We start from the raw sequence: 23,986 nt of genomic DNA on the forward strand, positions 1-23,986 counted from the left end.
CATACCCCTGACTAAAGGACAGAACACAAGGGTTTGAAAAAGGCATTATATTTGTCATTATTATCCTTAATCAACTAGACAGTGACCCTTCAGTGTGGGGGGATAAAGTGCTTTTGTTTCCAGACATGGCCTGTCAGATAGTCTTAGAGGTCTTGTGTGAGTAAAGGAGGCAGTACACAGGCGATGTTAGCATTCACCTCACAGAAAAGCTGTCTCCATGGCTACTGTTGGGAGAACTCCGTAGTAGCACTTCGGTGCATGCTTATCAGCTTTGCTCTCTGGTGGAATAATTATTTTAGGAGAGAGACAGTTTCTCACACTCACTCATAACACACACACAGACAAAGTTACTTGCAGAACTCACTTGTGCACACACACCATTTGTCACATTGCAGCACATCTCTGCTTCTTCCATCGCTATTTTTTACCCTGCAAACACTTGTGGCCATGCCACTTGTAAAAAAGAACATAATACTTCCTAAGCATAGTGCAGTGCTTTAAATAAATACAACGGCTTTCAAGCTCTTCTGTGGGCAAGGGTTACTCCGAGTAACATGACAAAGCGCCCCTTTGAGAGGAAAGAAAAATCTGCTACAATGCACTGCATGTAAAGCTTAGAATGCAAGGGGGGGCCCCAGGATCATGCATTATTCATGCGCGGAACAAGTCCGGGGCGCTGCCAAAACTCAAGTGGCTGCTACTGAGCACTCCAGACAGCTAGCGGTCTACATTGGCATGGTGATTATCGGAGCGTCCAGAGTGCTTTCAGGGTCGTGGCTCATTCGCCCGGGGGTGGATTGGTGTTTGGTTTTTGGGGGGTTGGGGACGAATAGAGGCGCAGCCATCGGCGCTTCAATTAACCCACCACCGAGAAGCGAGATGCCTTCTTATTAGGGAGCGGGGATAATGATCTCCCGCTTGGTGAGGAAAGCGAGCTATTGAGGCTGGGAGATTTCAGTTAATGCATCTGGAGGAGGCTGTTTATACAGCGCTTTAGCCTCGAGTGCTGCCGCTCAGGAGCCACAGGTTTGAGGATGGTACACAGCGGAGAAAAGAGCAATCCGTTACAGTGAGGCAGTGGAGAGTGGGTTAGGGAGAGCGCAGTCGATTCCGTGTTTGTGTAATTGTGCAGTGAAAGATTGACAAGGTAAACAAACTCCACAACTCAAAAATGCATATCTACAAACCCTATTACATCACTCAGGAGAGAAAAAAAAAAAAAAAAGTTACAACACCCCTAAAAGAAAGATTTTGCAGTGATCGTGCAATCAATAATGCCTAACAAGACTGCAAACAAGGACTGGAAAACCTTCGGGATGTAATCTAATCTCCTGAGAATTCTAAGACGCTCGTCTGTAAAACATGCGAAGAATTGCGTGTTGTAAAGAAAATACAAATAAAAAGCAGTTTTACGTTCCTTACTGTCGATACACGCCAAAGGAATAATGTGCTTCAGGCCAAAGTTGATTAAATGACAGCATTCATCTTCAGCGGTGTTTTTACAAGATGGCCCCAAGCCATGAGCTTCATACGGTCCCAAACATGGCATGCGCAACATGATCTCATGAACAAACCTGAAAGCATCTGTGAAAAGCTCCTCAAGTGGAGAGTCCAGGTCCATAAAAACCAGTGAGGTGCTTCCTGGAGCGATGTTTGCTCCAGGAAGTCCCATGGAAGTAGCGGCACTTCAAACACACGCGGTATTCTCTTTCTCCCTGTGGGAAGTCATTATTGAGTTAGTGCTGCAGAGGCGTGCTTGTTTTCTCTCTCTCTCTCTCTCTCTCTCTCTCTCTCTCTCTCTCTCTCTCTCTCTCTCTCTCTCTCTCTCTCTCTCTCTCTCTCTCTCTCTCTCTCTCTCTCTCTCTCTCTCTCTCTCTCTCTCTCTCTCTCTCTCTCTCTCTCTCTCGTCCCCCTCCTTCTGTGCTAAGAGAATGTGTGCTTATGGTGCAAACAAAGGCTCCTTTTTTGGCTGAGGGATAATGATGTACGTGATTCAGTCACTGGAGCGCCACCGTTGTGGTTTGCAGTAATTAAGTGACGAGAGGAGGCTTTCAAAGTTGGGAGAGAGGAAAGAGAACACAGTTGTCCCTTAAAAAAAAAAAGGGGGGGGATTACTTTAATATTAGAAAGGGAACTTGTGGTAAATTACTGAAGCGAAAACTACAATGTATGCCAAGGCTTCTAATAAACATACGAGGAGGAAGCCGGTCTGCACCTCTAAAAGACTAAAAGGGAGTACACTTGAATGCTCGGCAAGGGTTTAACAATTTCTAAAAGCGTTTTATATGCTCCTTCACATTCAGGTTTATTGCGGTGAATGTAAAAGATAACGACGTCAGCTTTCGATGGAATAAACAGCCAATAATGAGAAAATACGACCTTTCGAATGAGCTCACGCAAAAATTTCAGACGATACTACAGTCTATTCCACATTTAGTACACATTTGCTGTTAGAAGAACCGCCACTCTTCTGAAAAAAGATTTTAGAGTGTGCTTGTGGAGATTTTGCGATTCAGCCAGTAGTAACTCACTGATGGAGGGTGAGGAAGTCTGGGGTGCGGTCAGAGTTCCAATTCATCCCAAAGGTGTTCAGTAGGGTTGAGGTCAGAGGCTTTATATCTGGCCACTCAATGTCTTCCACTCCAACTCATATCTTTATGGAGCTTGCTTTGTGCACAGGGTCATAATACTGCTGGAACAGGTTTGGATCTTATAGTTTAAGGGAAAATGTAAAGCTATCGCATACAAACACATCATATACAACTGTGTGCCTCCAACTTTGTAGGAACAGTTTAACAAGGAGCCACATATGGCTGGAAAAGTGTCCCTAGGTGTCCCAATATAGTGTGTATATGTAGAATTAGCTCATATCTCCGAGTTGAAGTGAGGGGAGACTGTCTCACTAGCAGTTTGAAAAGATCCCATTGCATCTTTTCAATAACTGGCTTCATCTTCCTTGCATGGTAGTTTTCTTAATTGCTGATGAATGGCGATCGACATCTGAATACTTAATTGAAATGTAATTGAAGAAAAAAAAACAGTAGCCTGGTCATCCAGCACACGCTGATTTTGGATGGTCATATTCCATTCTTCCATAACTTAAAATCTTGACGCAGTAACTAAACTGCAGAAAAACGCAATTCCTGTTTCATTAGATAGAGGTGCGAAAAAGAGTCTTCTGCTTGCTCCCTGTGCAGTTGCCTATGCGTTAAACATAAAGATACCTCCAAGACTTGAATAACAATGTTTAATTCGGGTGCAAGTCTCACAGCGGAGCCATTGGCCAACGTCTCCGCTGATTCGTTCTCTCGAAGTCACAACCACAATTGTTAGTAAAGGAATTATAATCATATACCAAACACAACACATGGTACTGCTGGACTTTTCCCCTTCTGGGCTGAATGATGAATTTATCATTGATCCACCCATTACATTGGTTAACCGAATTGTCTATATAATCCCACAACAATCATGTCGGAACTTTCGAAGTCGTTAAGTTTGGCTCACTTGTTTTTTAAAACAATGTGCAGAAGCCCTAAGAAACCCCACCCTCTGAAGCAGTGGGACACTTCGATCCCCACCCAAACATGAATGATGAAAATTCTGATACCACACTGCACTACACAGAGGTTTTATGGATAGAGGATGATAGAAAAGGCAATCAACTAGATGGATCGTTACACCTATGCATCAATACTATTTGAAACGGACCTGCACCAATATTGCATTTGAGAGCTTTAAAAATAAACACTTTCATCTTTTTCTAAAAAAATGTGCCTACTTGAATTATTAGGTTACTTAAGCCTAGAGAAATGCAGTAAAATTTACAATTAAGCATTTTTTTTTTTTTTTTTTTTTTTTTTAAGTAGATAGTAATACTAGGGCATATTTACTAGAAAAAGGTTAAGAGTGCTTGGAGAACTAGATTACAAAAGTTTTAGACATCTTTCCTGAAGCCTTTCTAAGAAAAAAAACTAATGCTTGCTCTTTCCCTGTAATGAGCCAAATGAACATTTATTATTATTTTTTTTTTTAGCAACAGTAAAACCCTTTAAAGCATTGCCTGCATTTTACAGCTTTTAAAGCTGAACACATCCAATCCAGTCTTACTAAGGAAAAAAAATGGGGCAAAACAAAAAACACTCCATCAAAAGACCTTTCAATTCAGACAACCATCTAAGCTAATTTCCCTGAGGGGAAAAAAAACTAAAGCACCTAAACCCCATTTGAGATGATTTCCAGTTTTAGTTCCTCGACTGCTTCTTAATTCTTTTATATTGTCATTGTCTCATACTGCAGGTAAAGGCTAAAACTCATTTTCCCCACAATTCCCTAATGCAAAGTGATTTAATACTAGCTGAAACAACTTAAGTTTACTCTATAAGTGTGTGTGTGTGTGTGTGTGTGTGTGTGTGGACTGAATAGTTCACACCCTGACCCACATGGCCTCTGCAGGCCACCATCTCTGCCAGCTCTGTAGGACTACCATGGAGAAGCTTCTGTCCTGAAAGAGTAACGCTTGGCTCGTCACCAAGGTTCAGACAATATCCCGTTTCTCTTAGCCTAAAAGAAGGGGGGGGGGGGGGCACCTGAACAAGCCCTGAAGTCCAGCACCCTGCGTTGCCATGGTCGCCAGTTGGAATCCGATTGACCCAATTTAGAAGTTTGGAAACAACCATAGGCACAGACACACAGAAAACAGAGCTGGTGTTATCTTGTTGGCAGAAAGGGCGTGAAGAAACTCCATGCGCTGGTTACTCCAACAGGAGGAAAGTGATAAGAGGAAAGTGAAAACAAAGTGCAGTCTTGCACCATTGCTGTGAGGCCTTGGCATCTCGACAAGTCGCTGAAGCCACGCTGAAACGAATAACGCAGCGTGAGCATGCCTGCTGTTTCTGCCTGTTTTTTTTCCGGCTGAGATGGATAGCAGAGATTCCGTCTACTGCAAACCTTTTCTTCCGAATCAAAACAGGGCTAAAGTGAAATATATAGTAAAAGGCTGAAAATCTGTCGGTCGAAACTAAACCATGCCAGTCTTCCGCTTGAGAGGCAAAAGCGCATGTTCAACTGATTAGAAATGACATTCGGAAGTGCGAGGCCATGTTGAGTGCTTGACTCGAGCAACAGCAAAAGGTTTAAATCGAAAGCTCTCGAAATACAAATGAAAACACAAGCAACAGTAGATGAAACTCCGATAATATTGGCTGACATTCCTCCAGGCATGATGGATGTTAGAGACTGTGATTACTTGGCAGACGTTCGAGGTGGTGAATGTGACGAGGCATTCGAGTGACGCTGTCAGTCAAAATACTTGTTCTTCGCTCACTTCAGTCACTTTGTCCTGTTTCTGATAGTTGGAACCTCCCAGCAGCTTAAATCATTCTGATGCCGTTTTACGAGGTCATAAATCGCAACTTGACTTTTCAGCAGGCGAGGACGACCGGACGGAGGACTACTCCGAGCATTACCAGCCCGCGGCTTTTAGGCGGATCGTCGTAAATCATCCGGGCGAGGGAGAGCTCATTAATCCTTTTTGTCTATCGCAAAAGCAGCTGAGCGTCTCAGAGTGGCGATGAAAGATCCGGGGGAGCCTTCACAGGAGTGGAAGTGATCAGATAACAGCTCGAGCCGAAGCGTCACGCGCGGAATAACTGGCAAAGCAACGAAGAGTTTAAATAATCTGCTATCAGATCTGTCAGGAGTTGAAAAGCTCGCCACAACAAAGTGAGAAAGAGACCAGAAGAGCTGCCTATGCAAACCAAAAATATAAAAACGCTGGGGATTTTCATGAAAAAGCTGTGGACTGGCAACGTCTCCTTCGGTTGTTTTGCATGACAAGAAATGCTGCTTCCACACAGCAAGCTATGTTTAAAAAGGGAAAAAAAACAACAAGGAAAAAAAAAAAAAAAAACAACAGCTGAGCTGCAAATCGATTCTCGACATGATGTCGCGGAAAAAAAAAAAAACGAAAATATGGAAGCCGCAGTATCTTTGCATTGAGGCTACGATGAAGAACCTGCGAGCATGTCTTGCAATTCTAGCTTAAAGTCAGCATTTAAAAAAATAACTAGTAAAAAAAACTAGTTGGGGTTGTTTACTGAACTGTGAGCGAAAAAAAAAAAGGAAAAAAAAAAAATGAGAAGAAGATTCACCATTTGATCACGGGTCAATGCCGTCAATATCTCGGTTTCGATCCACTTCGCAGTAGATAAAAGGTGTGAAAGTAGACAGGGTGCCAAGTTGATATTTAAAGACTATGGAAGGAAACTGTACTTCCTGTTGTTTCATCTTCTTGATGATTTCGACGAGACTAATCGAGTTCTCCAGAATGTTGAATGTGGAGATTTTTCACTTTTCTTTGCTCGCCTTGCTCCTTGCCTCTCATCTTTTTCTTAACTTGTTGTTTTGTAGCAGGCCCAAGGAAAAGTGCATTCCAACTCGCTGTGAATTAGTGAAAGAAATTAGACACTGGCAGAAATGTATCAAGCTGTAGATATTTTCAAATGTTGTCGGTACTGTGGTTGAGCAACACTGCAAACGCAGTTTTTTTTTGGCTTGAACTGATTCATGGAGCTGCTGAGAGCATGCTGGGTCTGTTCTACACATTGAAGGTTGTGGCAAAGCCAACAGATGAAGTGTGATCAAAACGCAGTTGTGGTGAATTGCTAAACCCGTCAACCTTGAAAGTGAAATAATCAGTTATTCCTGGGGAGTTTTTTTTCCCCTTCTCCTTTATCTGGAGCCTTGAACCATTTATGCTTAATGCATATAGTCGATGCCTGTCTACTGGTCAAATCTTTGCATTTAAACCATTCTTCTGTTTTTTTTTTTTATCTTGGCACAAATCAAGCCCTTCGTGTCTTTCGAGCAGGAAAATCAATACAAGACATGAATGCAGGTCAAATAATCATTCAATTCTTAATGTTAGATAAGGGGAAAGGGGTCGGGGCTTCCAGAGAGTGACAGGTAACATCAGAGAGATCAAAATGTTGTGTTCTGGAACCAGGAAATGTCCCCTAGATGTCCAGTCAGCTATCTTCAAACAATGAGTGAAGACCAACCTCTTTCTGAAACAGCATTTATTTTCCCTGTTTGTTTCATGTATTTAAAAAAAAAAGTAAAAAGTGTCATACAGCCACCCAAACACTTGTACGTCACTCTGGATAAGAGCATCTGCTAAATGCCTAAATGCCATAAATGTTAAAAATGTCTGCATATTGACAGATTCAGATGCACTTTGGCTCATCCAGTGCATGTTTATTGGGTGGAATATACTAGTATACTGACAAGCTCGAACAAAAATTGTGTTGGCAGTTGAGATGTAAAAATTGTACTTGTCAATTTATTGCTTCTTCAAGCGTAAGACATAATTGCCAGTTTGCTGGACCTCTACTTCAATCCAATTGAAAATCCAACCAGAAATGTTTAAAGCATGTCCCAAAAGGGAAAAAATTAAATTGAATTAAATATAAAATTTTATTTTTACCGTATTTTTCGGACTATAAGCCGCTACTTTTTTCCCACGCTTTGAACCCCGCGGCTTAAACAACGAAGCGGCTTATTTATTAATTTTTCCTGGGTTTTTCCCGGTTTCACAAACTTCAAGCCAAAAAACTGAGACATAACATTAGACCGATGAAATTTCCAAATGTAAACGAAAAAAAAAAAAAAAAAAAACACACCTCACCTATGTTCTGAGCTGCACGGCATCGGGAGAAAAAACTTATTTTTTTAAACGCATGACGATACCAAAAGATAAACTCCCGAGAGAAATAGTTGTGAAAGGAAGGAGGAAGACAGTGAACAATGACTTTCTTGGTCGGCTACTGTTTAGATACAAGCCGTTGTAACGCGTTGCGTCTGGGTGAAGGGAGAGCTCGCTAACTCCAGTTGCAACAGAAATCATATAAGCACAGACAGGTTTCCAAAACTCGTGCTTTTTTATTATTCTTGGCAACAGCGTTACGGGTTAGTCAAATAAACTTAGAAATAAGCATCAGAAAATAATAAGGACATAATCCTCGTCTTGAACACGCAGTAATACTGGAAAAATGCAGTGCCAGGCTATTCCCAAAATACCGCTATGCTCCTAAAGGAAGCGCAACATATTTCACCCGTTACACCGTGTGTAACGTGTCTTTCATTAAAGCCTGTGTAAAGTACATTAGTGTAGACACCTGCGGCTTATAGACAGGTGCGGCTTATTTATGTTAAAAATAAAAATATTTGTAAAATTCAGTGGGTGCGGCTTATATATGGGTGCGCTTTATAGTCCGGAAATTACGGTACTAATTGTTACATATGCAGTACTGTGCAAAAGGCAGATATGAGGAAATACTGCAAATGAATAAAAAATTTATTTATTTATTTTTCTCAAAATGCAGTGAGAACAGTAGGATGTTTGGTGTGACTACGTCTGTTTGGCTTAGACTAGCACCAATTCTTACACTTGCACGCATTATACACGTGCACACAGTCCAATTATATCAAGCAGGTGCTGATAATCAATTGCATGTGTAGGAGTAAAATTGGGTGAAGAAAACTTGCTACCAAGGTGAGGTTGTGAAAGACAATGTCACAGCTCCTACACCCCGGGGCAAGACTGAGCATTGCAACGAGACACAAGGTAGTTATACTGCATCAGCAAGGTCTCTCCCAGGCAAAGATTTCAAAGCAGATTGGGGTTTAAAGATCTGCTGTTCAAGCTATTTTGAAGAAGCACAAAGAAACGGAAGATGCTGAGGACCACAAACACAATGGTCAGCCAAGGAAACTTAATGTAGCAGATGACACTTCGTGCTTACTTCCCTTTGACATCAAACAATACCCAGAAGTACTATCAGCAATGAACTGGTGGAAACCATTGAGATGTCTGGCCAGAAGTGGTCTTCATGGAAGAATTGCAGTCAAAAAGCCATGGCAACAAGGCTGAGTGACTTAACTATGAGCAAAAAAACATAGGAACTCAGGTGCAGAGTCAAAATTTAGAATATTTGTCTGTTGCAGGAGGCAGTTTGTTCACCGTTGGGCTGGAGACCAGGACATTAATGAGTGTCCGCAGGCAAAATTGAAGCATGGTCGAGGTTCCTTGCAGGTTTGCGGCTACATTTCTACAAATGGATGTGGAGATTTGGTCAGGATTAATGGTGTCCCCAATGCTGAAGAATACTGGCAGATACTTATTAATCATGCAAGGCCATCAGGGAGGCGTCCGATTGGCCCTAAATTTATTCAGCAGCCAATGCCACCAAGGACGATCTTCAGTGTAGAGAAGAACAAGGAGTCCTAGAGGTGATGGTTTTGCTCCCACAGAGCCCTGACCTAAACGTCACACCAAATATTGATTCGATTCGGATTTCTCTTCTGTTCATTTACTTTCCAGTTTGTTCATTGATAAAAACATTATGAACCATTAACACTTCTATTTTTCAAAGCATACTTAATTTACGGCATTTCTTTTCAAACCTACCTAAAACCTTTGCATAATACTGTGTGTCTATGTATGTATATGTATAAAAACCTTACCAAATACAATTTAGGTTGTATGGTCCAACACAACCCTGAACATCATAATTGATTTTTACTCACTTATTATTAATTGGCCATAAAAAGGCTTTTGTCTAGAGGAAAATCTGTGCCAGATATAAAATAAAAAAAAAAAAAAAAGAAGGTAGAAGGGGAAGAAATCCAGCGGGTCCTGACAGGTTTGATCATCTCTACATCTGGGCACCAGGCCTGTAACATCAGGCCCATTTTTCTCTGCTGGAGCTTTTACACACAAGACTACAACTTTGCCTGAATCCAAGCCAGCAAAGCTCATAGCTCATTACTCAATTATGTGCTCACTGGCTCCGATTTCTAACATGCAAGTAATTGTAGTGAAAGTAGTTTTTCGGGAATTTGGGGGTGGGGGTGCATTACTATTTGTACCCACAACCAAACTGAAAAGAACTTCAAACTGAAAAGTCCAGCATAACAAACGAGAGCTTCATCATCATTCACAAATAACGAGCTGCAGAATTCTTCAGGCCAACATGGGGACACAAAACCGCGACATCTAACAAGCTTTGCGATTCTGATTGAAGCCCTTATTCATACACTGACACAGTGTTGAGCTCACGGTCACATTCCAGAACAGGCTAAACCCACAAATTTTGCCTGTGTGCAGAAGGAAAATTCACGTTTAAACATTTTAATCCGGCTTCCAGCTTGTACCCTTTAACACAGGACCAGATGGCGCTTTCAAAGCTAAAGTATTCATGTATACAGTATGTTTTACTCCCCCACACCCTATAGCATATGGGGCAATAATTGCCTTCTAGACTGACCTACACAAATTAGCTTTGGACCACTTCACATTATTTGTTTCTTAATTACAAACCCGCCCCGTCTCCCGCCGCAACATCAATTTGAGTTACCCGGACTTCCCGTGCAGCCACATGAAAAGAAACGACGTGAACTTACTTAACCCGCTGGATCCAAACGCAGTAGTCTGTGATGTAGAGGTCGTTGAGGATGTAAGCCGGCTCGTTGGATCTGAAGATCTTATGGATGGCTAGCAGGCATTTCAGGACAAAGGCCTTACCTGGAACGAGGGAAATCATTCGGCAGTCAGACAATAAAGAAAAGCTTGTTTACATAAATCAAAGCAAGCTGGAAAAGAAAGAACATAAAGCTGTAATTCTGTGAGAGAAAAAAGAGAAAATAAAATAAAAAAAAAAGATATAACCAGCCACTAATTGGTAAGAACAGTAGTCTTTTTTTTTTTTTTTTTTAATAGAAGAGTTTAAAAGAAAATGTCTTGGAAACTGTTTGCTGACATTTTACCATTCTTCTGAAGAGGTGTAAGAATATCTTCCCTGCGCACAAGATAATAGAAAAATGTAAGTGTCATGAAAGGAGTGCCAGCAACGAAAAAAGATACGCCGGGCCTCTCGCCGAAATAGCCTGGCAGCCGGTGGAGACATTCCAGCCTACTGTGAAAACAAACAGTGCTCTTGCGCTGAGGAAAGCCTTGCAGAAACATTTGGTTCCCGTTTAAGCCGGGGCTCTTACTCTAGCAGGAAAAAAAAGAAAAAAAAAAGACTTGACTGCTAGAGAAAGAAGATCTCTGGGGATCTAAATCTTTCTTTAATTCTCTTTATCTTTACTTCTCTCTCAACAACTCCATGACCTCATCCATCCATGTGGAACCTTTTCCTCGTTTCCTCTCTGCTCTGGGTTTTGTTTGTTTTTTATAAATTTTTTTGAAAGCTTTTGTTTCATTAGCAGAGATGAAGTCACAGACTGGGTGGCTTTCTCCAGAACTTTGGGACTTGCTAGACTTTAAAGATGAGCTCAAAGTTTAAAATAATGTAAACCAGAGGGATGGGGATGAAAAAAATAAAGGAAGGCGCATAAAGTGGCGGCAAATTTTACCTCAGAACTTTACCATGCGTCATGCTGAGGAATAAAGCACAACTGTATTAGCATACCAGCCATGCTGTTCAGTAGGTTTAAGCTAATTTTCAGAGCCATTGTAACCGTGAGGCCTTTTTAAATATAAATAAATAAATAAATAAATAAATAAATAAATAAATAAAATAAATAGGATAATTTTTAAACCCTGAATTATCTGTCTGACAGCAAGCTCATGCTAATGGATTGAACCGACATCTGTAAATATAAAAGATAAAAAAAACAACTGTAAAGGATTAAAGATAGGGGTGTCCAATACCTTGTATGTATCTATTCTAATCTCTCGCAGACCATATCACGCTTTGTTTTTGTGATTTTGGATAGCAAGGTGACACACGCGAACGCTTATTCATTTCAGTGCGCATTTAGATTTCCAGCTGTCAAAATGGCCATAATGCTCTTGCACGGTCACATCATCGACATCTTTGAGTGCTTACGCACTCAAAGTCCAAATGCAAGTAGACTGTAATGTTTCAAATATAAGAAATCCAGACAAAATAACTGGCTTTTTAATAAATTTTTTGCTACTCATGTTAGCATGGACAGACTATAATGTGTTACATAAATTAACCTCAGGTGATGAAACAGACAATATTATCGGGGTTTAGATATCAACAAAAAAATTGGTCTTGCCATTCCAATACTTTCTCAGGGAACTGTATATTAGTCGTTGGAACACAGTCCCTTCAGAAAGTATTGGAAAGACATCGACTTCACCAAATCTGTGCTGTAATTTGCTACAGTGGAGCCTCTATGAATCAAACTCGTTTGTGCAGCACATTCCACAGATGCTTGTTTGGATTGAGATATGAATAATTTGAAGTCAACACTTTGAACTCTTTGTCATGTTCCTCAAACCATTTGTGAACAATTTTTTTTCCCCAGTGAGCATCATCCATCTAAAAGAAGCCATGAAATACCCAAGCCATGAAATGCCCATGCATTCCTGGTTCCGACACATCAAACTGTAAACTTGCTGCCTAATATATCTCCTTCACCGGTGCCATTTAAACAAACAAATTAATGCTTTTCAATTCACCTGCCAGCAATTTGATCAGAATTTTTGATTAAATGATGAATATAAAATAAAAGCTTAAAAGATATATTACATGAGTTTAGCTTGAATTAGTATCTACTTTATCAGGAAATTAAAATCTAGCTGTGTTAAACCTTTTGTTTCCGGTGATCAAATATATTAGAACATGTGACTGACAGCTGTTTCGTTTTATCCAGTTGTGCCCTGCTTGATTGATTGTTTTAACAATTAATAGCTATTCACGTCTCGCTCTTGGTTCGAGCCTTGGATTACATCTGTGACTGCACTTGGCCTTAAAAAGCCTAAGCATTGTGAATAGACAATACATCGACTTAGAGGGTCCTAAAATAGAAATTAAAGCACCGGTGTACTACCAACAACCAGACCCCAAAACAACAGCTAGTGACCTCAAAAGGGCAGGGGTAAAGGCACCACAATCCACAAAAAAAAATTTCAAAAGCAGAAATTGCCTAAAGTTCTGGAACTATGATTAACCTCTACCCGAATAATGGAAAAGCTAAAGTGCGGAGAAGGAAAGGATCTGCTCATGATCCAAAATATACAAGCTTATGCAAGTTTTAGAGATTTTTGGAACACTTTGGTGAAGTAGGTTGACGGATTGATGCAAGCAAGAGATAAGCAGCTAAATATGACATGCTATTTACCTCATAGCCAGGTTTCTACACTTTTACTCACCTAAAAACTGGGTGGCCTGCTGCCAGAGGCTCTAAAATTCTGATTTATATTATAAAATTTATCTTTTGATTTCAATCTCAAATATCTTCATTGTTTAGTAAAAACAACAGAATTAGCCTTGCGGTCACAATACATCTACAGGGGACTGTATATAATGCCAATCAATGTGATCATATTTCTCATTATAAACGTTTTCCATAAGATTAGGCCCTATGCAGTGAAAGAATAGGAGGTAGACCTCAAAACCTTTAAATAAGGTTTTCTCCCTTTCCACGTTTAATGCGCATATCATACATCACTTCAGAACTACACAAAATGTAAGTGTTACCTTAAGCTGTCACACATATTCTAACTCAATTTGGCTGTATTTGAACCTTAGAAAAGTGTGTGTGTGTTTTATGCTGTACGGTGCCGTGTTATGTCATCTGTTGAATTTCCTCTTACACGCTTGTTAAATCACACTTTGCCTGGAGAGTGTTTGTCTTCTTTGTGGTTCTGCATTACTGACTACTTCCATTTAAATATTTAACAAACACCGCCATCAAATCCAGAATTCTTGAGGAGCTAAATGTTCCGCAGCACACCAAACGTGCTGCTTGAGGGCTGTTTAAATATTTACCCCGGATTTCATTTCCTGCACAGACCTCCCTCCATCCCTCCCCTCGACGCCACCTTTAATGTGCTTGTTCCGCCAATATCTTTGACTGCGTGCTTTTCAGCCATTTCGCAGAAGAGCGGCAGATCGGATCGGCGTGCCCTGTGAGTGCACGTGTGTAATCGTATTTCCCTACGAATTTAATCAGTGGGGTGTTACGGCGTAATGAAGAGGCTCCTGTTTTAACGCGAAGTAGCGGTGGAGGTCACTAGTGTGGTTTGTTGATGCCGATGCTGCTGTCATGATAGTGGATGTATAAACAGAATGAACGCTTTTTTAAGGTAGGGAATTCTCTGAGGGCTTTAATTTTACCGACGACTGATCAGTGGGAGCTTTTTGAGCAGATCCGTAACAGCCGAGAATCAAGCCTTATGTGCGATGAAGAAAACGGAATGAGAAAGTGAGGAAAAACTAAATGGAATTGCAAAAGTGTTCGTCAGAAATAAATGTAAATATGTGTGTGTATATATACATACATACATACACATATCATACACACATACATATACACACAGAGCAAAAAGTTTATTAAAAAAAAATTGTAAGATAGAAACCAAATAGAGCAGGTTAATCGATACTACACTACATTTTGTATTACCTCAATATATCTTCAAATCTTGCAATGTGTCTATAAAATAAATACAAAAATTCAAAAGACTCATCTCTGAAATGCCTTGATCCACCACAAATAGTGGAATGCCCCATACTGTGAATAATTCTGCTATTCCCACAATCACCAATGTTCAAACTAATCACAGAAAGGTATGCGGAATATTTTGCTAACAAATTCGGCTACAAATAATCGTTTCCCACGCAAATCCTCGCACGAGTGCCGCGTTACAAGTTTAATGATGCGTGCGAAATCAAAAGCGCGTAACTGCTTCGGAGTAAAAAGCGTTCCCGTCTCCTGTGATACTGAAAAGGATTGCCCTTCGGAAGACAGTGTGTGGCGGGGAGTTAGCGTGGAGTTAACAGGAGCTAATAAGCTCGCTCGAAAACCAGTGCGGCGAGGTGTTCACTTTCTAATGAGCCACGGCCGCGCTAATCCAGCAGCTAAAAAGCCCTTTAATTGCCATCATTTACAAGCATTAAACCAACATGCTCCGGATAAGCTCACTGCACACATCCTAAATGTATTTACACAGAGAGAGAGAGAGAGAGAGAGAGAGAGAGAGAGAGAGAGAGAGAGAGAGAGAGAGAGAGAGAGAGAGAGAGAGAGTGTCACCCCTCTCTTTCTCTCTCTCCCTTCCTCCCTCTCTCTCTCCTGCTCTTTCTCTCCGCCAGACACTTTGATTTAAAGATTACTCTTCCCACAGAGATATCAAAGTCAAAAGCGCGTACGCTGCAAAGCCAGCGCTCCCTGTGAAGTCTCTCTCCACCTCTCTCTCGCTGACAGAAGCAGTTAGATATCAGTGAGTGAGCCGAAGCAAATCTGTTGACTTTACTAAGAGTAAAGACTCCTTTAGCCAGCAAACTCCACAGGACAAAGACGGATATCTGTGAAACGTTTCTCACGTCACCTGCCACGTTTTTTTTTTTTTTTTTTTTTTTCGTAGTTTGTTCACAGAGGTACCGTTTCATTAACCTTGTTTAAAAACAAAGAGGAGAAAAAAAAAGAAGAAGGATGGTTCTCTTCCTCATGGAAAAAGGACGAGCAAGACGAATTCTTTTTTCAATAGAAAGAGGTTCAGCTCTTATTAGGGCCACACAAAGGAATGAATGAAGAACGAAAAGCAAGATTCCGAGACGTGAAAGCAGGGGTCACGTTAAGGTCCTGACCCTCGACTTGACCTCTGAGCGCTGTTTGAAAACCACTCAAGAGCCTTATTGTGACAGAGTCCTGCTGCTGGGCGAGACAGACAGAAAAAAAAAAAAGAAAGAAAAAGAAAAAGAGAAAACTCACCACCCTGGAAAATGTGAGCGGCGTCCTGCATTGCTGTCGTGATCAGAGAGAAGTGGCGGTACAGCGGGTAACACAGCACCCTGCGGCCGAACGACACTAGCACCTCGTGTAGCGTGTGATACGTCTGAAACACACAAACACACATTTTTCTTCTTACCTCTTTACTGACACCATTATTAATACTATGCCTCCTTCATAATCTACTTTCTTTTCCTTTTTTTTGTATAAATAAAACACAGTTTTTGTGCATAAGTATGTTTTCCTCATGAGGCCAAGCTGAACAGTTTAAAAAGAGCAAATCTCTTAGACATTCTTATCCTCGTACTTATCTCACAATTACAGGGACAACCTATCCAAATGCCCACACATACTACACTTCCATCCACTTACCTACAGCTCATCATTAAGCTGTGCTGGTCAATAAAATCTGGTCGCAGTTTTTTTTCCAATGAGCCCCTCGCTTCCCCTCTCTCTCGTTGCACTGAACACTTTCCTCGTAACTGCAGCGATTAGTGCTCTAATTACTCCTAACGACTCGGCGTTTTATTGAAGGGGTAAACACAAGAGCCACTCTTAAACACCTTTTGAAGGCTTCGAATCGTCCCAGCTTAAAAATCGGAGATCAGCCGTGATGCTAGCCACGGGAAAATAAAGCACGTAGGGAGAACAAAAATGCCTGTCTTTCACTCACTCACACACACACACACACACACACACACACACACACACACACACACACACACACACACACACACACAAACACACACACAAACACACCCGGATCTCTTCTTTCAGTTTGGCTTGTTAAGAATGCACCCCGAGTCAATGCAGCGTGTCATCGTAGCTCATGTGCTCCCCCGGGCTATAAAACAGCGATGTAAATAAACCAGAGGCGGGGGGCAGAGCTGAGCAAGACTCTTAGGAGACAACATTAGTCAGGCAGAGTGGAGAGAGAGAGAGAGAGAGAGAGAGAGAGAGAGAGAGAAATGGGGAGAGAAAGAGATGGAGATGCAGAGGGCAGTTCCTTGACAGCCGGAGGAAGAGAGAGAAATTGAGGGAGCAATAAACTAAGAGATAGATGGGTAGTCGATCAGATAAGGCTGGCAATACAGCAAGATGAGGAAAGAGATACCAAAGGACGGAGAGATCGAGAGCGAGAAAAGGAGACATAGCATTGTGTGTGTGTGTGTGTGTGTGTGTGTGTGTGTGTGTGTGTGTGTGTGTGTGTGTGTGTGTGTTTTGGATGCAGCTGGAGGATGTCATTAGCTGGTCTCTATAATCAGCGTGTTGCCTCGGTACTGAGAGGAGGTTTAGGTTACTCTCCCTCATTGTCACACTCGTGTGCAAATGTGTAGGATTAAGAGCTGCTGCCGCCCTCGCTCACAGGCAGGAAACACACACCAGTGCACCTGCCCACACACACACACACGCTCACACAAGTCTTTGTATTCCTCCACACATGGTAATACTGGCACCTTTTAGTTCAGGGCCTCTTTGAAGCGCAGGAAATGACCAAAAGTATGTGGTTGGCAGACCTCCTCACAATGTCTAGCTTTTCTTCAAAATGTACTTATAAGTATGTCCGAGACCAAATCAATTTCTCTTTCTCTGTAGACATAAAGTCTAACTTGGATGTATTCATGTGTGCAGAGCTACAGACGTGTTTTGCCAGTCGAACTTGGCTGTAACAGTTTCCCTGTTATTTAATAAGGAGACTATGGTTAAAAAAAGCCTGCAGTACTGACTTTGAAGGCCCTGGGCAGATTAGATTGACATGGCAGCACATAGAGGCTGAAATCTGATTGGACAAAAAAAATCTAACATCTTTACATGTACTGGAAGCAGTGCAGCCAAGAGAAACGCTACGAAATGAAAAACTAATACAATATAATGAAACAAATATTAGAATTTAGGTTGTAAATGTAGGTCAGTGCTTCTGATAGTGTTTAGGCCTGCAGAGAAGGATTTGCTGACCCTGACCGCCTGCCGATACATTCGAGAAAAGACTTGGGAGTCGACTTTGACATCACTTTAATTGTCTAGAATGCTATGAATTTTATGATTTTTCGAACCAGAAACTGAACTATACATTTTTGCGATTTGATACAAGCTACCAGCCTGCTAATCAACTTTCACTACACAAATATAATGCTCACTCCTCAACGACAGAGGCATTCTGTGGTAGTCACGTATCTCTACAATAGTAGCAATCACTTTATGATGGTGCTGTTTGCAGCCATAAAGTGTTGCAGCGTGTAGGACCTGTAGTTGAAAAATATCTGGCATAAACTTGGCAAAACCCAAAGCAAAGCCATATTAACTCAAGATAGATGGATTCCGTTAAAAAAGCACAGTCGACACCTCATCTGATGTGAGACGAGATTAAAATATTCAGTTAGTTAGGCATCTTTCGAATACAGAGAAAATGAACACCAATTTTAAAAGCCTGCATGATTTGTGTACATTTGCTATACCAACTCATACTCTGGCTCTAAATGATTTAAAACCGCATTATGACATGTTTAGGATTCAAAGCTTAACTTGGCAACAAGACATGAATGCCAAGAGGTACTTTTCAACTTGCTTCCCACATCTGGAAACCAGTGTTTGGTAGCAAAAGAACATGTACTCAAAAATGTGCATGGAAAAGATTTTTTTTGTGGGTTTCGAGGCTACATAAGGCCATCTCCAGGCTTTTTCTTATCTATGATTTCTCTCCTGGTGTAATCATGAAGGGAACAGCCTTAGTCACTCCATCTGTCTGCCTGTCAGGTACAAACACACACCTGCTCCAATTCTTAAAACACACACACACACACACACCACTGCCACTACTCACCTTTCAATCTCAAGGGGCCTTACATACCCTTACACATGGCCAAAAATAGTTTTTACTCAATAACATCTGGAAGCACTCCAGAAACAGAATCACTATGTGGTGTGTGTGTGTGTGTATATATATATGTGCATGCATATATATATATATATATATATATATATATATATATATATATATATATGCATGCACATATATATATACACACATATACACCCATACATACTTACACATAAATTGCTTTATAATAAAATTAATTTGCATTAACGTGTTATTGAGCCATTAATTTTACAGCCCTATATATATATATATATATATATATATATATATATATATATATATATATATATATATATATATATATATATATATATATATACGGAAAGTATTCAGACCCCAGTAAATGTTTCACTCTTTGTTATATTGCAGCCATTTGCTAAAATCATTTAGGTTCATTCTTCTTCCTCATGAATGTACACACAGCTCCCCATACTGACAGAAAAACACAGAATTGTTGACATTGTTGCAGATTTATTAAAAAAGAAAAACTGAAATATCACATGGTCCTAAGTATTCAGACCCTTTGCTCAGTATTAAGTAGAAGCCCCCTTTTGATCTAATACAGCCAGGAGTCTTTTTGGGAAAGATGCAACAAGTCTTTCACACCTGGATTTGGGGATCCTCTGCCATTCCTCCTTGCAGATCCTCTCCAGTTCTGTCAGGTTGGATGGTAAACGTTGGTGGACAGCCATTTTTAGGTCTCTCCAGAGATGCTCAATTGGGTTTAAGTCAGGGCTCTGGCTGGGCCATTCAAGAACAGTCACAGAGTTGTTGTGAAGCCACTCCTTCGTTATTTTAGCTGTGTGCTTAGGGTCATTGTCTTGTTGGAAGGTAAACCTTCGGCCCAGTCTGAGGTCCAGAGCACTCTGGAGAAGGTTTTCGTCCAGGATATCCCTGTACTTGGCCGCATTCATCTTTCCCTCGATTGCAACCAGTCGTCCTGTCCCTGCAGCTGAAAAACACCCCCACAGCATGATGCTGCCACCACCATGCTTCACTGTTGGGACTGTATTGAACAGGTGATGAGCAGTGCCTGGTTTTCTCCACACATACCGCTTAGAATTAAGGCCAAAAAGTTCTATTTTGGTCTCATCAGACCAGAGAATCTTATTTCTCACCATCTTGGAGTCCTTCAGGTGTTTTTTAGCAAACTCCATGCAGGCTTTTATGTGTCTTACACTGAGGAGAGGCTTCCGTCGGGCCACTCTGCCATAAAGCCCCGACTGGTGGAGGGCTGCAGTGATGGTTGACTTTCTACAACTTTCTCCCATCTCCTGACTGCATCTCTGGAGCTCAGCCACAGTGATCTTTGGGTTCTTCTTTACCTCTCTCACCAAGGCTCTTCTCCCCCGATAGCTCAGTTTGGCCGGACGGCCAGCTCTAGGAAGGGTTCTGGTCGTCCCAAACGTCTTCCATTTGAGGATTATGGAGGCCACTGTGCTCTTAGGAACCTTAAGTGCAGCAGAAATCTTTTTGTAACCTTGGCCAGATCTGTGCCTTGCCACAATTCTGTCTCTGAGCTCTTCAGGCAGTTCCTTTGACCTCATGATTCTCATTTGCTCTGACATGCATTGTGATCTGGAAGGTCTTATATAGACAGGTGTGTGGCTTTCCTAATCAAGTCCAATCAGTATAATCAAACACAGCTGGACTCAAATGAAGGTGTAGAACCATCTCAAGGATGATCAGAAGAAATGGAAAGCACCTGAGTTAAATATATGAGTGTCACAGCAAAGGGTCTGAATACTTAGGACCATGTGATATTTCAGTTTTTCTTTTTTAATAAATCTGCAACAATGTCAACAATTCTGTGTTTTTCTGTCAATATGGGGAGCTGTGTGTACATTCATGAGGAAGAAGAATGAACTTAAATGATTTTAGCAAATGGCTGCAATATAACAAAGAGTGAAAAATTTAAGGGGGTCTGAATACTTTCTGTACCCACTATATATATATATATATATATATATATATATATATATATATATATATATATATATATATATATATATATATATATATATAAAAATATATATATTTATTAGGGGTGTCACGGTACAAGTATTCTCACCAAAATCGATTTTCACAATGCAGTCCTTTTTATGCGATGAACACAGTTACAATCTGAGTTCCCTCTTTAACATATTAAGTGGCAGACCGCAAGTTTGTTTAATTTCCGCCTTGTACTTGAGCGCATTTTTTTTACAATTATTCCTAAACTTGAAAACAACAATGCCAGGGGTATTTAAAAAATGTAATAAATTAATAATAATAAATTAATAAAAAAACGAGAGAAAGAAACAAGAGTTAGCACAGTGTCACTGTGGCTAATCACTCCGTACTGGAAATAAGATTTGTTTTGCGCATGCATGAACACGCTAAAGAATCCACAGCACTAGTGTTAGCCGCTAATCAGGACATGGCTAACAGCTAATGCTAGCGATATGGATTCTTTTGTGTTTTATGTCCAGCTATAAGAATTTCCTGAGAAAATCCTGACAATTCCACAATATTGAGGGAGTGAATGAATGAAGGATGGATAGAATGAAGACATTTGTTAGGTATGCTGAAAAAAAGTCAACAGTTAAGTAGATATTCATATTTTAAACATCTTAAAAATAAATTGTATATAAAATGTATAACACATACACACACTTACATACACATCTGCGTTACCCTAATAGGGGCTATGAAATGTAAACTATTACATTTTTACCAAATTTAATTGTATTTAATACATTTAATTTGTGCTAATTTCATAGATTACCTAATTGATTCAATATAATAAAAAATTGACTGCATTAATTAGTTTTTTCTATTTCATTTTTATTAAAATGCTACTTTATATATTATTTAAGTAAGCAGGCATTTTTCTTTTCAATTGTTTAAATTTTTTTTAATAATATTACAATGCGTTATTAAAAAACGGCAAGCACGTTTTATGTTTTGCATTTCTTCCCCCTAACCGTATCAAAATTGAACCGACCTATGACTTAAAAACCAAGGTATGTACCAAACTGTGAATTTTGTGAACCTACATATGTGTGTGTGTGTGTGTGTGTGTGTGTGTGCGTCTTGATAGCTCCTTAACCCTGTCTATAACTCACCTCACAAAATCGTATTTCGGAGTCACCTAAAAAGGCAATTACTTGGCTTTGTGTGCTGAGCCTAGACTGTTCATCTAGTTGTTAGCGCTTTCCATTCTTTATTCTGTGAAAGCTACAGATGCCACCCTGCTGCTTGTTTACAACAGCACCTCTACTCCAACAGAGAAGGCAGGGCTCACGTCTCACAGATGACATGAGAATCGTCTAATGAAGATACAAACCCAGGCAAATAACACAGTGTTAGCTGCCAAGCGTATCACCTTCTAATTCTAATCCTATGTTAAATTGTCTGCAACTCATTATTTTCATGGCAACAGTGTTACCTAGAATTCTCGAACACACCATAAAAACAAAACGACATTTTTCTGGCTTCTACCGTCTACAGGAATCGGGAAGAACAGAGCTAGCAAAAACAACTACAAATCCGCCAATACGGATCGACAATTGAAGATATTTTGCACTTCAGCTTTTCATCAGATTTTCCGTCCAATTTTAAAGGATTCTACATTTTGAATTGTCTGCCCCCACCATTATAAAGCTCTGGCCACTTTTGAGCAGAAAAAAAATCATCATCCGCAAGCAGGAGTCATTACCGTGGCTGGTTGAATTCAGTTTGCTTACTGTAAGTTGGTTAAGGAGTAAACAGCTCGAATTCATCCACTATGAAGAAGAAAGTATTTGTGAAATGATTCCTTCACCATTTTGGGATGTTCCTGGCTGGGTTTTTTCAAGCTAACCTCAACTAGAAGAGATGACCGTGCCAATTATTATTGAATCATATAAATTAATTTTTCAACATGGGATCTATTTTCTGGAGGAGCAACGCGATATGCCCCGCCTAACCTCCTGTTACACTAAAAATTACATGACCACATTGAACAATGCTGCATGTTTCATGGGTCCCGACAGCTTTTTATTAGAAGGGTGCGAATAACTCTAGAGTTTGCAGTATTATAACAATAATATTACAGCACTGTGTGAAATCATGCCTTTGAAGATGGTCATTAAAACCAAGGCTTTTGGCATACAACTCTCCGAAAAGCCACAAATCTGGTCGTGCCATCATCCCACTGCTACACAGCCTGTTCACCCACCACTGTGTCACCAAGTGACTCAAACCCTCTCATCGTCATTGCACTTGCGGGATCACGGACAACAGAACAGGAAACTCGGAGGAGGCGCACCCCCTCTTTGTTTTAAAACTAACAAAAAGATTGAACTTTATAATTCGTCGGAATGCACGTAAGATAAACAAATCTGCCTCCACTACTATCAAATGAACTAGAACTAGAGCTCTTACTGGCTTTTCAAATGAATTTAACCAATATTTCGAATCTTGCACGTCTAATGAACGTGAGGATGTAATGTTCAGTAACGCTCATGCTCAGTAACTGCCTGGTCAGGGCTGCAGAGGTTAAAAACTGGGGTTATTGGTTTACATTTTGGGAAACTAAACCAATGAAATATTTTTTTTTAAATATAATTAAGCATTAAGCTATAATTGAGACCAATTCCGAACTTGATCGATGTAGCTGCGGTTGAGGAACTGTCGGAATCCTCTGAGCATGCTAATGGAGCTGGCTTTTGTACCTCTGATCTGTTTTCAGTGTTTGCTAGCAGTAGAGTTTCAATATTTAATCAAGTAAGTAATTAAAATAAACATGCAAATAAACAACCTTTGAGATTAATTTCACACACACTTCAGATTTGAATACCAGTACAGACATTTGAGACACTAGCCAGATACAGATAGCACAAATATTGCTTGCTAAAATTTTGATTGTGTGTGGGTTTTTTTTTCGTACCTTTCCTTCTGCTGGATATCTCATGTTCCACTATCCTTTGAAGAAGACCCAGTTGGTTCAGACTTTGACATGGGTTTATTTTTTCTTCAAAAGGTAAAGTTGCTTTTTGATTGTCAAAAGAGAGGCAGCTTAGTGATACTGGGGCTTCAACCAACGACCTTCTGATCAGTAACCCAGAGCATTAACCACTGAGCTACCGCTTGTCCATTCTAACATCTTAAGCAGATCTGACTTCACTAATTGAGAAAAACTTGTCACACATGGAAATAGGTGTGTCGAAGTGAAATAAAAAGCAAAACAAATGAAATCATCATTTGAAATTGGATTATTGTGAACGCATATGATGTAGACTGGAAGACTAATTTGATCTCATTCAAACGGTGTGCCATTTGTCTAAAATTTGTACCATTTGTCTAAAAAAGACATGGTAA

General features: G+C 40.3%; 1 protein-coding gene and 1 long non-coding RNA gene across 2 annotated transcripts in view; one reads left to right on the top strand and one right to left on the bottom strand.

The window, feature by feature from the left end:
* shq1 (SHQ1, H/ACA ribonucleoprotein assembly factor) overlaps positions 1 to 23,986 on the bottom strand; it is a 69,674-nt gene that overhangs the window by 4,332 nt on the left and 41,356 nt on the right. Inside the window, exons 10-11 of the mRNA XM_083533168.1 lie at positions 15,748 to 15,871; positions 10,465 to 10,585 (exon numbers count right to left, since the gene is read on the bottom strand). Coding sequence (XP_083389294.1) covers positions 10,465 to 10,585; positions 15,748 to 15,871 — 245 coding nt within the window. The remainder of the gene's footprint in view (positions 1 to 10,464; positions 10,586 to 15,747; positions 15,872 to 23,986) is intronic.
* Positions 7,665 to 8,294, top strand: LOC310722454. Its single transcript, XR_014532379.1, has 2 exons — positions 7,665 to 7,968; positions 8,001 to 8,294. It is a non-coding gene; the product is annotated as an uncharacterized lncRNA (long non-coding RNA).

Source organism: Silurus aristotelis, assembly GCF_946808225.1.
Source record: "Silurus aristotelis genome assembly, chromosome: 2".
NCBI lineage: Eukaryota > Metazoa > Chordata > Actinopteri > Siluriformes > Siluridae > Silurus > Silurus aristotelis.